The sequence below is a fragment of the Notolepis coatsorum genome (assembly GCF_963971535.1).
Source record: "Notolepis coatsorum genome assembly, chromosome: 13".
Lineage (NCBI taxonomy): Eukaryota > Metazoa > Chordata > Actinopteri > Aulopiformes > Paralepididae > Notolepis > Notolepis coatsorum.
In genome coordinates this window covers 121,195,566-121,211,772 of record NC_140177.1, presented here as the reverse complement: position 1 = coordinate 121,211,772, position 16,207 = coordinate 121,195,566, and the positions used below count along the sequence as shown (strand labels likewise).

Genomic DNA, 16,207 nt, shown 5'->3' with positions numbered 1-16,207 from the left:
AAGCAGTGTATCAACGCAGAGGTACTGCCAACTCAGTCTCTCTCTTTGTCCCTCACTCACTCACTCACTCACTCACTCACTCACTCACTCACCGACCGACCGACCGACCGACCGAGTGAGTGAGTGAAGTGAGTGAGTGAGTGAGTGAGTGAGTGAGTGAGTGAGTGTGAGTGATGTGAGTGAGTGAGTGAGTGAGTGAGTGAGTGAGTGTGAGTGAGTGAGTGAGTGAGTGAGGGACAAAGAGAGAGACTGAGTTGGCCCTGAGGCCGCAGAACAAGGGCCGTGTGATAAATGAGATCTGGAGCGCAGGCCAAGCTGAGATCAGAGAGATGCACAACAAAAAATTAAAATCTATTTGAGGATAGAGGTCTATCATCACTGACTGTCAGATCTCTGCCCAACCCCTTCTTTACTCCTCCTCTCTGCCCAACCCCTTCTTTACCTCCTCTCTGTCCAACCCCTTCTTTACCTCCTCTCTGCCCAACCCCCTTCTTTACCTCCTCCTCTCTGTCCAACCCCTTCTTTACCTCCTCTCTGTCCAACCCCCTTCTTTACCTCCTCCTCTCTGTCCAACCCCTTCTTTACCTCTCCTCCTCTCTGTCCAACCCCTTCTTTACCTCCTCTCTGTCCAACCCCTTTCTTTACCCTCCTCTCTGTCCAACCCCTTCTTTACCTCCTCTCTGTCCAACCCCTTCTTTACCTCCTCCTCTCTGTCCAACCCCTTCTTTCCTTCCCTCCCCCTCCTTCCTTCTTCCCCCCCTCCTTATTTCCCTCCCTCCATCCGTCACATCCCTCTTCTCCCCTTCCCCTCCCAACCTTATTCCCTTCGTTCCATCCCTCCTTCCTTCCCTCCCTCTTCTCCATCCTTCTCTCTTCCTCTCCTCCCCTCCACCTCCTCCCATCCCCTCGTCTCCTCCCCTCCCCTCTCTTCCCCTCCCCTCTCTCCTCTCTCCTCCCAATCCCCTCCTCTCTCTCCTCCCCTCCCCTCTCCTCCCCCTCCTCTCTCCTCCCTCCTCCTCCTCCCCTCCTCTCTCTCTCCCCTCCCCTCTCTCTTCCCCTCCCCCTCTCTCTTCCCCTCCCCTCCTCCTCCTCCCATCCCCTTCTCTCTCCACTCTCTCCTCCCCTCTCCTCCCATCCCCGTCCTCTCCCCTCTCTCCTCCCCTCTCCTCCCCTCCTCTCTCCTCCCCTCCTCTCCATCCCCCTCTCTCCTCCCCCCTCTCTCCTCCCCTCCTCTCTCCTCCCTCTCCCCTCCCCTCTCTCCTCCCCTCCCCCTCTCCTCCCCTCATCTCCCATCCCCTCTATCTTCCCTTCCCCTCTCTCCTCCCCTCCCCTCTCTCTCCTCCCATCCCCTCCTCTCTCCCCTATCTCCTCCCCTCCCTTCTATCCTCCCCTCGTCCTCCCCTCCTCTCCCCTCCCCTCTCTCCTCCCCCCTCTCTCCCTCCCCTCCTCTCTCCCCTCTCCTCCCCTCCTCTCTCCTCCCCTCCTCTCCCATCCCCTCTCCTCCCCCCTCTCTCCTCCCCTCCTCTCTCCTCCCCTATCCCCTCCCCTCTCCTCCTCTCCTCTCTCCTCCCCCTCCTCTCCCATCCCCTCTCTCCTCCCCCCCTCTCTCCTCCCCTCCTCTCTCCTCCCCTCCTCTCGCCTCCCTCTCCTCTCTCCCCCCCCCTCTCTCCCCCTCTCTCCCCTCTCCTCCCCTCCTCTCCCATCCCCTCTCTCCTCCCCCCTCTCTCCTCCCCTCCTCTCTCCTCCCCTATCCCCTCCCCTCTCTCCTCCCCTCCTCTCTCCTCCCCTCCTCTCCCATCCCCTCTCTCCTCCCCCCCCTCTCTCCTCCCCTCCTCTCTCCTCCCCTCCTCTCGCCTCCCCTCTCCTCTCTCCCCCCCCCCTCCTCTCTCCCCTCTCTCCCCTCTCCTCCCCTCTCTCCCATGTCTCAGTAAGCTGTACCTGCTGTGGTGCAGGATGTTGAGCTCAGAGAGGCAGTATGTGGCGGTCCTGAAGGGTGTGGAGGAGACCTACCTGCCTTTGCTGGAGCTCCCAGATGCCCCGGCCCGCGGTCAGGGGGAAAAGCCGACTCCCTCCTCCCCAACTGGGCCGGCCTCAGCAGCTTTCACTCGCAGTACCTCCTCCCGGCCATGGAGGGGCGCTCTCCTGCAGAGCCTGCTGCAACAAGACTGCTTCAGTAAATACGTGAGTTTGAGGACCTTACTCACACACCTGTGCTTAACGGCCTGTGTAGATCAGTGAGCAGAGGAATAACACCTGCCATAGACGTACAGGCATCATCCATTACACCCACCATCTAGACCAGACCTGGGCGCCTGTACGTTAATGCCAAGCAAGCAGTGCAAAAATGCTTCCGCATTCGTCACCGCACGCTAGTGCGGTAAAGCGCCCTTCTTTTCAGACAAATGCTACCGTGCGTGCACCGGCGGCGGCGTGCTCGCTCAGGTGCGTGCGTGCGCCGGCGTGCTCGCGCGAGGTGCCCGCGCATGCGACACGAGCGGAGCTCAATATATATAAGTCACCGCCCCTTATTCAGTATCTAGCAAATAGCTCAATTGGCAAGGACACATGGCTGTGGATCCTATGGCTTGTTTGCTGGCGAGTTCGAATCCCATCGAAAATATTTTTTAACGTGATTTTTTTTTAACGTGTATTCTTTCGCCGATTAAGGTTAGGCATTGTTTCGGAGTTGGTTAAGGTTAGAACGGTTAAGTTTAGGCGCTGTTAAGGAGCTGGTTAAGGTTAGAGTTTGTCAAAGAGAATGGCAATATAATTTCTAAGGTTAAGGTTAGGCATTGTTTCGGAGTTGGTTAAGGTTAGAACGGTTAAGTTTAGGCGTTGTTAAGGAGCTGGTTAAGGTTAGAGTTTGTCAAAGAGAATGGCAATAGACAGCCTATTTCCGCGCGACCTGGGCGCTGGGCGGCGCAAAATGAAAGGCGCATTACTGCATGCCACTACGGTAAATTTTTGCACTGCTTGCTTGGCATAAAGCTACACGCGACCTGGGCATTGTACTTTGGCCCGCGGGATGATTCTGACCGGCCCGCAAAAAATGACATCATAAAAAAAAAAAATTACTTTATTTTTTTATTTTATTTTTTTAACTTCTTTTCTTTTCATGTCAACGTTCACACGCACAATATACGCTTACCTAGGATTTGACTTGATTCAACAACAAAGCAGTCGGGGCAATGGCAAGCCAAAAACGGTCAAAAGTGTGGTTATTTGAAGTTTGGATTATTTTTTTCCATAACTGAGGTAGGTAGATTACATTTTTAGAGACTAAAGTACCGAAAAAAGGTACCGTTGGGTACCGGTATCGATTCACAGGTACCGGTACCGTATCGGTTCAAATGTGAACGGTACCCATCCCTACTGAGCACACAACTGCAGGGCAAGGGCATTTTTGCTCATGAAATAGCCATGTGAAAGCCTTCATGACAAAGTTGCAATTAATTTCAAGGCAACTAGGCAGCAACAATCTCAAACACATGAAAACCCTGAAAGAAGTCAAACCATCAGATGATCACCGACACAGGTACTCATCCATGTTAGGAGAGGAGAACTGCATGATGAATTTTCAAGGCGTTTTCAAGATTTTAAAAAGGTTGAGGATGAAATGCAGCTGGTTTCCTCTCCCTTTACCTGCAGTGTTGATAGTGCACCCACTGATGTTCAGCTTGAACTCATTGACCTGCAGTCTGATTCACTACTGAAAGAGCACTTTAAGTCAGCATCACTGCTAGAGTTCTACTCTGCTCTCAAGGAGGAGAACTTTTCAAACATGAGGAGACATGCTCAGAAGATGTTGGTTCTCTTTGGATCCACCTACATATGTGAACAGACATTCTCAGTCATGAAGTTTACCAAATCCAGGTACAGATCCTCTCTCACTGATGAACATGTCAGCTGTGCTTCGCATCTCCACCTCAGACATTCAACCTGACTTTGATGGACTTGTTAAAGCTCAAAAGAGACTGGATTTCTCACACTGAATGAAAAAAAAGAACTGAACACTAAAATGTGGGAATATAACAAGTGAAATGGGACACTTGGTCCTTTTCTTTTTTCTGCACAGTTAAAAAAAAGAACTGAAGAACACTAAAATGTGGAAATATAACAAGTGAAATGGGACACATGATCTTTTTTTTTTCACAGTTCTGAAAACATTAAATGTTTAATATAGGCATGTAAAGTCAAAAAGGCTACAAAACTGGGACACTTTTCTTTACACAGTTACACAGTTCAGTGACATGTCTTGTTTATTTTGGCTAGAAAGATGATGTGATGTCTTTAGAAATCTAAGAAAATCCTTGTTTCAATAGTATATGAAACTCAAAATGTCCTTTGTTATTAATGTGACTGAAAATGAGTTAAACAGTGCATATTGAATGGGTAATACTATTACTACTAATACTAGCCTTATGCACCTTATGACACTGTGAATACTGTGAATATATTTTTCAGTTAGTTAGATTCTAACCATTAAATATGCACATGACAGACAATATTATATGGCATATAATATTTTCTGTCATGTGCATATTGAATGGGTATATAATATAATATGCTATTTTATATATCATTGTAACAGTGTAGTGTAGGAATTACAAGAAAGACTGTAACTGTAACTTCTCACGTTTATTTCACACTCTGCATACACACTGACAACACACACACTCAGTTCAATGGGCATGAGAAAACATGTGTTTACATTGCCAAAGCAAAAGTGGAACAATACAATCAAAACAAAAATATATGTACAATTAAAAGGGAATAGGAATGATGTGTAAACAGAGCTGTCACATTGCAAAATGGAATACAATCAAAAAACAATTCCACAAAAAGGTCTGTCAACAGTCACTGATAGTTCTCCTTTATCTTCTTTTTTTATTTTTTATTAAATGTCTCTTAGTGAGAACGCTGGCACTGGGAAGAGGTAGCTAGTTTTTCAAAGTCTGGGTTGTAGGAGCTGGTTGCAAGCCTCAGGCAGTCCACAAGATGGTCATCTGTCAATGTGGTTCTGTACTTGGACTTGATGATCTCTTCATGTGAGAGAAAGCAGACTCACACAGGTAGGTTGATCCAAAAAATGCTGTTAAGTTCATGGCACATCTCCTGAGGTTGGGGTACTTCTCAGGCAGCAGTAGCTCCCAGAACTCTGCCTTCATCCCTTGTGTTGCCCTGGCTTTAATCTCAATGTCAGTTTGAAGTGTGAGGATCTCGTTCTCCACAGCATGGCTGTCCAGATTAAACAGTGTGGCCACTTTGGATGTGATGTCATCCACATCTACAGTTCCAAATGGAAAACACACAGCTTGCAACAGGTTCAAGTATTGAAAAGTCTGTGAAGCGCTTATCAAACTCTGACAAGATGCTTTGAACTTGCTCCTCATAATGTGTGCAATCAAACTGTGCTGTGTCCTCACCCTGACGTTGAAGTTCTGCTTGCATGTGAGGAAAGTTGCGCGCATTGTTTCTTGTGCATCGTTGTATAATGCCGCTCCAAATTACCCTTTTTCGGCACAGCCACGGTTTGCTTGCAAATCAGACAGACTGATTTTGCGTTGAAATAAACAAAAAAGTAAACATCTTCCCACTCTTCATGGAAATTATATGTTTTTGGTCTTTTGGCTGCTCCGGTTCTGCTTGCGGCGCTGACGCTGGTGCTATCCGGCAGCTCGTCGGAGGCGGCGTTGGAGCTGCTCCTGACGGCGGCAGCTCGTCGGAGGGTCCTGGCTCTGGCGGCAGTGAAGTCTTGCTTGCGTTGTTGAAAAGTAGCGTCCTCTGAATTAACCTCTTTTTAGCTGGTGGTGTTCCATTCATCGTGCAGTTTCGAGTGACTCAAGGCTGGTCTCAGAGCCATGTTTATACTGTACCTGCCAGGTGATGGGCCCTACCCCCACTCATGCCACTCCATGAAAACAAAGGCATCAATTTGCATCCCTATGGGTGAAGCTCGCTGTCCGGAATGTACGGAATGTAGACGGTATCGATTGGCTCAGGCTGCCGACTGCCTGTTATACACAGGACTGCTCAAACGTGTGTTGTCCTCCCCTCCAAATCAAATAAAATTAAATGATTTTCCAAAATAATCTCGCGTCTACTTGAAACCAGCATGCGATCTACCGGTCGATCGCGATCGACTGGTTGGGCACGACTGGTCTAGACGTACAGGCATCATCCATTACACCCACCATTTTTAGACGTACAGGCATCATCCATTACACCCACCGTCTAGACGTACAGGCATCATCCATTACACCCACCGTCTAGACGTACAGGCATCATCCATTACACCCACCGTCTAGACGTACAGGCATCATCCATTACACCCACCGTCTAGACGTACAGGCATTCATCCATTACACCCACAGTCTAGACGTACAGGCATTCATCCATTACACCCACCGTCTAGACGTACAGGCATTCATCCATTACACCCACCGTCTAGACGTACAGGCATTCATCCATTACACCCACCGTCTAGACGTACAGGCATTCATCCATTACACCCACCGTCTGGATGTACAGGCATTCATCCATTACACCCACCGTCTGGATGTACAGGCATTCATCCATTACACCCACCGTCTAGACGTACAGGCATTCATCCATTACACCCACCGTCTAGACGTACAGGCATTCATCCATTACACCCACCGTCTAGACGTACAGGCATTCATCCATTACACCCACCGTCTGGATGTACAGGCATTCATCCATTACACACAGAACGTTCACAAGCAGCTCAAAACAAATGCTATTTGATCCAAGTGTTGAGTTGGTCATGTTAAAGGAACACGCCAACTTTTTGGGGAAATTTGCTGATTTGCCATCTACCCTAGAGTTAGACAAGCAGATACATACAACAGCCACACTGTTAGCCTAGCTTAATGTCATTCACTGGAAGTAGGTGTGCCAGTGTAGCCTAGTTCCCAACAGTCACGAAATACACTCCAAATACAACTCCAAAACTAATTTCAAATAAGCTTCTCCCAAAAAGTTGGCATGTTCCTTTAAGGTTTTCCCAGTTTGTTTATGCCGTTAACTTAGGTTTCCTGCAATTCATTGATTAATTAGATTAAACTAAAGTGCTGAATGTTTGAATGTTTTTTCTCTCTCAAACCTCCCTATGGGTGAAGCTCGCTGTCCGGAATGTACGGAATGTAGACGGTATCGATTGGCTCAGGCTGCCGACTGCCTGTTATACACAGGACTGCTCAAACGTGTGTTGTCCTCCCCTCCAAATCAAATAAAATTAAATGATTTTCCAAAATAATCTCGCGTCTACTTGAAACCAGCATGCGATCTACCGGTCGATCGCGATCGACTGGTTGGGCACGACTGGTCTAGACGTACAGGCATCATCCATTACACCCACCGTCTAGACGTACAGGCATTCATCCATTACACCCACCATTTTTAGACGTACAGGCATCATCCATTACACCCACCGTCTAGACGTACAGGCATTCATCCATTACACCCACCGTCTAGACGTACAGGCATTCATCCATTACACCCACCGTCTAGACGTACAGGCATTCATCCATTACACCCACCGTCTAGACGTACAGGCATTCATCCATTACACCCACCGTCTAGACGTACAGGCATTTTTTTTGCTGATTTGCCATCTACCCTAGAGTTAGACAAGCAGATACATACAACAGCCACACTGTTAGCCTAGCTTAATGTCATTCACTGGAAGTAGGTGTGCCAGTGTAGCCTAGTTCCCAACAGTCACGAAATACACTCCAAATACAACTCCAAAACTAATTTCAAATAAGCTTCTCCCAAAAAGTTGGCATGTTCCTTTAAGGTTTTCCCAGTTTGTTTATGCCGTTAACTTAGGTTTCCTGCAATTCATTGATTAATTAGATTAAACTAAAGTGCTGAATGTTTGAATGTTTTTTCTCTCTCAAACCTCCCCCTACCCCCCCCCCCCCCCCCCCACACACACACACACAGCGGGAGCAGTTCCTCCAGTATTCCCACTACATCCGGACTAAACCAGAGCTGGACTCGGCCCTCGTCACTCAGGCTACAGACTACTTCAAGGTGAGATTCATCCAGGATGTAAAGACTTGTGTATTTATGGACACATCCCCAGTAAGACTAAACGCCTTGTATTATAGACCCAGTAAGACTAAACTCCTTGTATTATATAGACCCAGTAAGACTAAACTCCTTGTATTTAACATTAAGTCAAGTCAAGTCAAGAGTTTTATTTGTCACGGCATACGAGTATACAATGAAATGCGGGTGGTCTTGCCCGCAACAATGTGCAATACAGTGGGTACAACATATAATAGAATCCAATACAAAAAACGTTGTGCAATAACAAGTAACAGGTAACATGGTGTGACATCTCGGTATCTGTACATAGTTATTTACAGAGCATATAGGACATGCTAGGTAGCTTTGGTAGTGCAATACACTGTTACTGTTGCTAATACTGATTTAAAGTGGCCTTTCCTTTTGGCAATAAGTGTGGGTGTGCGCGGCATGAGTGTGTGCCCGCTCATGTTAAAGTGTTAAAGTGGCTGCTAGTGTGTGAGCGTGCACAGCGTGCGTGTCGTGTGTGTGCTCATGTGTGCTTATGTGTGGATAGTTCAGTGTTCTGTGGTACTCAATGTTCATTGTTCAGGACTCTGATGGCCTGGGGGAAGAAGCTAAGCCTAAGCCTCTCTGTCCTAGTAGCTGGGGTTCGCAGGCGTCTGCCTGACCTCAGCAGCTGAAACAGGCTGTTATTGGGGTGGTGGGGGTCTTTCATTATCCTGCAGGCTCTGGATTTGCACCTCTTGTTGTATAGAACCTGCAGGGGAGGTAGTGCAATACCCGTGGTACGCTCGGCAGAGCGCACCACTCTCTGTAGGGCCTTCTTGTCCTGTGCCATGCTGTTTCCATACCAGGCAGTGATGTTTCTGGTCAGGATGCTCTCTACAGCTCCTGAGTAGAAGGACTGGAGTATCTTCCCCGATACTCTGAACTTCCTTAACTGTCTCAGGTGGTAGAGGCGCTGTTTCGCCTTCTTTACTACTGTGTCTATGTGTGTTGACCATGTCAGATCCTCTGAGATGTGGACCCCCAGGTACTTAAAGCTGCTCACCCTGTCCACGGTAGCCCTGTTTATCCTCAGTGGTGTGTGTGTCTCCTGCTGTCCTCTCCTATAATCCACGATCAGCTCCTTGGTTTTACCAATGTTCAGGAGCAGGCTGTTGTCCTGGCACCAGCGTTCCAGTACCTCAACCTCCTCCCGGTAGGCCTTCTCGTCGTTGTCCGAGATCAGCCCCACCACCACTAAACTCCTTGTATTTAACATTATAGAGACCCAGTAAGACTAAACTCCTTGTATTTAACACTTTAAGTGCCGAAAACGTGTTTAGGCGTCTTTCCTAGCCATGCTAAAGTTGCCGAGGACGCCCTAACTCGTCTTTAATATCAATATTTCAAAAATCTGTGATCGGAATCATATTTCCCCTCTGCAGCCTTCACACACAGTTCTGAGCTCCTCTCAATCCTCTAGCGGTTCAAGAGCGCCATCTGGTGGCCGATCGGCAGAAGCGCCAAACAGGAAGTCATGTGGATGAAGTGGTGATCACCCATATTACTTCCGGGCACTCGCTATAGTTCCCGGGACTCGAGCTCAACACAATACATAGCGATCCGTTGCCAATAACTCGATAAACAACATGATTTGGACGTATATACTACAACCTGGAAATGGACCGGGTATTTCGACATCCCATAATGGAAAACTGTCTACCCCACGCTGATCGCCCAACGGCCCACGGAGACTGGGGTGAGTTTTAGCGTGTAGTATTACCGTGTTCGACACTAACTGCTATGATGAACATTTGACCCACATTAGATGAATGGTATAACGTTGCCCACGGAATTATAAACGATCCCCCGCCCATCCGGTCATCATCAGATGATACGTAGAAACTTCTAGAAGCACGTCCATTTGAAAATTTTCATCTGGCACCGATCGCTACCAAACTGTATTTGATCATCAATATAATGCATTTGGGGCTATAAATCACGTTCTGGAGAAAGCTGCAGAAAGAGATGAAAACATACTTATACTTTAGATCATATTTTAGTATGAATATGTGAATGAAAAAGTTTAACGTTCATACACCCTGAACAATACATATAGGACATTGAATGGGCCCTAATAATGGCAATCTAGCAATAGAATTTAAAAAGTTATAGCCCTGCAAAGAAGGGGAACTTCTCCATAGACAAATAGAGCTGGCAACGGATGGTATATCATGAATTTAACCTTAGGCAATCAAAGTGTTAACATTATATAGACCCAGTAAGACTAAACTCCTTGTATTATATAGACCCAGTAAGACTAAACTCCTTGTATTATATAGACCCAGTAAGACTAAACTCCTTGTATTATATAGACCCAGTAAGACTAAACTCCTTGTATTTAACATTATAGAGACCCAGTAAGACTAAACTCCTTGTATTATATAGACCCAGTAAGACTAAACTCCTTGTATTTAACATTATATAGACCCAGTAAGACTAAACTCCTTGTATTATATAGACCCAGTAAGACTAAACTCCTTGTATTATAGACCCAGTAAGACTAAACTCCTTGTATTTAACATTATAGAGACCCAGTAAGACTAAACTCCTTGTATTATATAGACCCAGTAAGACTAAACTCCTTGTATTTAACATTATAGAGACCCGGTAAGACTAAACTTGTATTATATAGACCCAGTAAGACTAAACTCCTTGTATTATATAGACCCAGTAAGACTAAACTCCTTGTATTATAGAGACCCAGTAAGACTAAACTCCTTGTATTATATAGACCCAGTAAGACTAAACTCCTTGTATTATATAGACCCAGTAAGACTAAACTCCTTGTATTATAGAGACCCAGTAAGACTAAACTCCTTGTATTATAGAGACCCAGTAAGACTAAACTTGTATTATATAGACCAGTGGTTCTCAAACTTTTTACACCAAGTACCACCTGAGAACGTAGCTGGCTCTCCAAGTACCACCATATGACCGGCGTTAAAATACAGTCTATTCAGCTATGCACAGTTCACGCAGGAGGAAAATGTATTCCTGATACCATTATTTATTGTTAACTTTTGTCAGACACAGCCACAATGTACAAAGGTATGCACTAGAACTAGCAAACGCTTCCACACAACTCATACAATGCAAGGGGCATTGAGCACATAATAACTAACATTCTCACATAGCAAGTGAGAAAATTAAGAACAACTGTATTTCAGCAAAATGTACTTAATTCTCTCTCTATCTCTCTCTCTCTCTCTCTCTCTCTCTCTCTCACACACAGCAAGCAATTGTCCGTCATTCTCTCTCTCTCTCTCACACACACACACACACACACATACACACACACACACACACACACACACACACACACACACACACACACACACAATTATTTGGTTACAAAAACTTAATTTCCTGCATTCTGGTGCAGACATTTTTTAAATTTTACCCTTTAAATGCCAGTGTTTGTGATGGGCATCACAAATTATTGTAAAAAAGAAAAGAAAACACATTCAATACATTTTTGAATGTTTACCCTTTAAATGCCAGTTTGTGTGATGGCATCACAAATGATTATTAAAAAAAACACACAAAAAGTAAAATATTTTCAATATATCAAATGCAAAGTACATTTTTCTGGGGGGGATTATTACAGGCTAGGCATGTGTCAATGATTAGCAGCAACACAGATTTTGATGGATTTTTTTGTAATGTCAGATTTAACACCAACTCTTTTCAGAAAAGTGGGAGTATTTCATTTTTTATCTGACATTACAAAAAAATCAAAAAAGATAAATGGTTATGATCAGGGCTGAAGTTGAATTAAAGATTTATGACTGTTTAGACTGCATTACTCTCTGTCACAGTGATCTCCTGGTTGTTCCCCACTTAGATTATCTAACTATCGCGCCGCCGCAACCAGAAACACTGGCCTGGCCTGCTTCTAAGTTCAGTGGCCTGACTGCAAAAAAATAATAATAATAATATATATATATTTTTTTGTGTGCTTTTTTGTAAATGTTTTCAAGTACCACCAGCAGTACCACCAAGTACCACTAGTGGTACGCGTACCACAGTTTGAGAACCACTGATAGACCCAGTAAGACAAAACTCCTTGTATTATATAGACCCAGTAAGAATAAACTCCTTGTATTATAGAGACCCAGTAAGACTAAACTCCTTGTATTATATAGACCCAGTAAGACTAAACTCCTTGTATTATATAGACTCAGTAAGACTAAACTCCTATACTCAGTAAGACTAATAATAATAATAATAATAATAATAATAATAATAATAATAATAATAATAATAATAATAATAATGCAGGACCTGTTCAGAGGTCTTTAATTGGCATGCATTAAAAAAAAACTCGCATACAGTAAAGCCAATTACATCTTTAAACGTAGGCTATACGCAAAAAAGCCAATAAGAGAAGGATTATATGAGAACTAATTAGTGCCTCCCGTGATGTAATAAACTCCAGCTAATACGCCAACGGTGTCATTTGGATCACAAGATTATGAACATTACAAGCAGATCTTAGCGACTAAGATTAGTGAGGCTACAGAGTAGAGGTTCTGCTACAGGGAGGCCAGAAAGGGGCGTTTCAGAGGAACGACCACAGGGTGGCAGTATAAGCTTAGTTTCATGCAGCCTCTGGGAACTGGCCCCAACGATGACAAGAATGATTACGGCCGTTACCATGGTGATGAGATGGCATGGAGCCTAATGATGATGATGATGGTTGGTTTGATGATGATGATGATGATGATGATGATGATGATGATGATGATGATGATGATGATGATGATGGTGATGATCACCCACTGGCGATGATGACACACAAGACAACATTTTCAGATTCTCTGTTGCAGTGTTTAATATCAGCAGGTGACAGGAATTCAAATGTAGTTTGTTTTAGAATGTTGTTTTACATTCTGCTACATTGTAACAAAGAAACCTAGAAAGAAACCAGACGGTCCGACGATAACAACATCAACCCGCCTCTCCTCTCCTCCTCTCTCTCCTCCTCTCCACCTCTCCTCCTCTGCCTCCAGACCAAGCTGCCCCCGGCGTCTCCCCTCTCTCCGCTCTCCTTCCCCCACTGCCTGGCGGCCCCCCTCCAGAGGCTGGAGCAGTACTGCGAGGCCCTGGAGGAACTTGGAGGGATGAACCCTGCCTCCGACTCCGCCCTCTCCATCCTCAGACACGCCCAACGCCACGGCGAAGACCTCAGGGCCAGTGACCTCATCGTCGGGTGTCCGGTGAGAGACTCGTCTGGTAGATTTAAATTACGTTCACTCGGCTTGTGCAGAGAGGAGCTTGGCCCCATTGACTTTGCATTAGTTTGAGGCTGTAGCCGCGGGGCGTCCAGTAGGAAGAACAGCATGGTAAGAAAGGACTGTGTTTGATTCACAACATCATCTGTAAGTTAGGAAATAGGGTTCCCAAAATCAGAACTATCCCTTTTATGTTTTTTGTTTTCATTGCTATTCTTCCTTCAGTTGTATGGTATAATATTTCATAACTTTATTTGTATAGCACTTTTCATACAGAAATTGCAGTTCAAAGTGCTTCACAACAGTAAAAAATACAGGCATAAGCAAGCATAAAAAATTAAATACAAAAATATAGAGAGGTAGCAAGGTTAGGTAAATCACAGTTTTTCAGTAATACAAATAATAAAATAGAATAGATTAGATTAAAAGTAAAAAATGTATTCAGTTTGATTCAGTTAAAAATAGGCTAAAAATAATCAAATAGAACGGACAGTAAAAAGTGGGATAAAATTGTTCAATAAAAAATATATAACAACAGAGCAGTGTATCGCCTTTAATACTTTGAGTTTCTTTACAAAGTTCTAACATACAACAGAGCATCGCTCAACCGGTATAAATAACCGCTTTGAATAGTGATTCATACGTGTGGAAGGGAAGGAAGGAGGGAGAGGGAGAGGGAGGGAAAGAGAGAGGGAAGGAAGGGGATGAGTGACCGTTTGGACCAGTGCTCGTACCTCTGGGACCAGGTCATTCCTCTCCAGTCACAGCAGGAGCTTGCTTTGTGTTTCCATGTAAACAAACACAGGCTGACGGTTCAAACCACAACCTAGAACGAAAGGCACTCAAGAGAAATGTGACACCTACACTGCCGCTGCATGCGTGATGCGTCCACCTGTAAATCTGCCCATCAGTCACCAATATCTAGGAGAACATTAAGCCGAGGGCGTCAACCTCGCCCCCGCATCCATGTAGTCCGGTGGTGTAGTGGTTAACACTGTTCATAACAACACGGCCCTCCTGAAAGAGGCCCAGAAGAGGTTGTTCTTCTTCCGGCAGCTGTAGAAATTCAGACTGAGATTTTTCCTCTCAGCCGCCGGTCTGATCAATGACTCAGGCCCCCCACCCCCCACTTTATATATATTTATTTATATATATTTATTTATTTATTTAACTTGTTGTTGTTTTCCAAAAAGTTGGAGCGTCTGAAGTCGTAGAGGTGCAGGTGTTTTTGGCCCAACAGCTAGGCTAGTGGTCCGTATCGGCTTACATTCATTTGTGCTAAGCTAGGCTAGCTTGCAGCTTTCTACTGAACGCACAGAGAGGAAATTGGTATCTTATCTTATTGTCTGACTCTGGAGAAGACGCTGAGTGCATTTTCAATAATGTTGGCGTGTTCCTTTAAGGGAGATGCGATCATGCGATGATAACTGGCGCGACTCTAAATGAGCCTCTTAACGCCGGTGTTGACAACTGTCTTCTGCTGGTTGTTGATGATGGATATTGCGTGTGTTGGATAACCTCCCGGGCGTTGGATTAATTCAGCGAGGTGAGGATCTCCATGGAGACGGCATGACGTTACTGGACCAGCCGTGGTCATGTTTGGGTAGTAGTGTTACTTGGCATTCGTCGTGTGGTGCTTTAGGGAGATCTAAGATCTAGTATTGGGTCCTCGGTGGCATGGAGGTGTTTGTGTGTGGAGTTGGACGTCTAGGAGATCATTTGTAACTTGCTGCCCAGGTGTGATTATTTACTACACATCTGGGGTTTGAGAAATCATCAAACCAGAGTTTGCAACTATGAACTCCCAAGTTGTTTTTTTATACGATTTCTTCCTAATAGGAAGTCGGAATTTCCAACCTCTGTGTTGTAATGGAACGCAGCGTCAGGACAGAGAAGGATGAAAGGAAAGAGTGAAGGGATATTTCATGATACTGTGTATCTATCAGGCCATGTGAGCGGCACGGTGCGTGAGCGGCGCGGGGCGCGGAGCGGGCGGTTTTGACGTGAGCGAGGAGTGGGTTTTAAAATGAGTCGGCGCGACGTCCGGAGCGAGAGTTCTCCTCCGCTCCAATCCACTCCAGGCCGCTCACAGTGGTTTAACACTGTTGATGTAATATATACATGCAGTACAATGCCAAAGCAACAGATGGCGATGTACAAACATGAAGGCCATTTTCAACCAATGAGAAGGGTGAACCTGTGATATCCTGTTCAGGCTTTGTCACTCACTCCTGTTAGAAAAAGTATCGACGCCATTGTTGTTGTCGTTAGCTTACATGCTAACGTTAATGGCAGCGACCATAGCATTGTGGCTCGGCTAGCCTATCATCGCTTAATAGAGCTAGTGAATGGATAAACAACGTTATTTAACATTGCAGAATGGCTACAATTACAATGCGGCTCAATACAAACAATTGTTAAGGGGCCCAGGGGGTGTAGACTGTTGTAGTTTGAGCTAATTTACACCATGCTCCAAAAAAAAAAAAAAAATCTGCCGAGCGATCTGGCGCGGGGAGCGGGGAGCGGGGATCGCTCGATTCAAGGTGAACGGGGAGCGAGCGGAGAGCGACTTGGGGGCGGGGTCAACATGAGCGATTAGCGGAGCGGACCAAGCTTTTAAGAGCGAAGAGCGGATTTCTCGGCCGCGCCGATCCGCTCACGTGGCCTGGTATCTATATGCTGTATATCTATACTGTATATCTATATGCTCAGGTATCATTGAGTCAAGCAACAACACATCTCACTTCATCAGGGATGCACAGTTACCACTTTTGCATTGACTATTCACAATGTCACGCTCAGGTTGGGATTCCTTTCCACCCTGTTCCCACCCATGGTTGAGATATAATCCTCTTACAGGGCAA

General features: G+C 45.5%; 1 protein-coding gene across 1 annotated transcript in view; it reads left to right on the top strand.

Annotated features, from left to right (window-relative positions):
• arhgef40 (Rho guanine nucleotide exchange factor (GEF) 40) overlaps positions 1-16,207 on the top strand; it is a gene marked incomplete at its 5' end in the record, with an annotated part of 150,210 nt that overhangs the window by 112,005 nt on the left and 21,998 nt on the right. Inside the window, 5 exon segments of the mRNA XM_084327787.1 lie at positions 1,929-2,052; positions 2,055-2,132; positions 2,134-2,181; positions 7,972-8,061; positions 13,122-13,328. Of these exon segments, the coding sequence (XP_084183913.1) occupies positions 1,929-2,052; positions 2,055-2,132; positions 2,134-2,181; positions 7,972-8,061; positions 13,122-13,328 (547 nt within the window).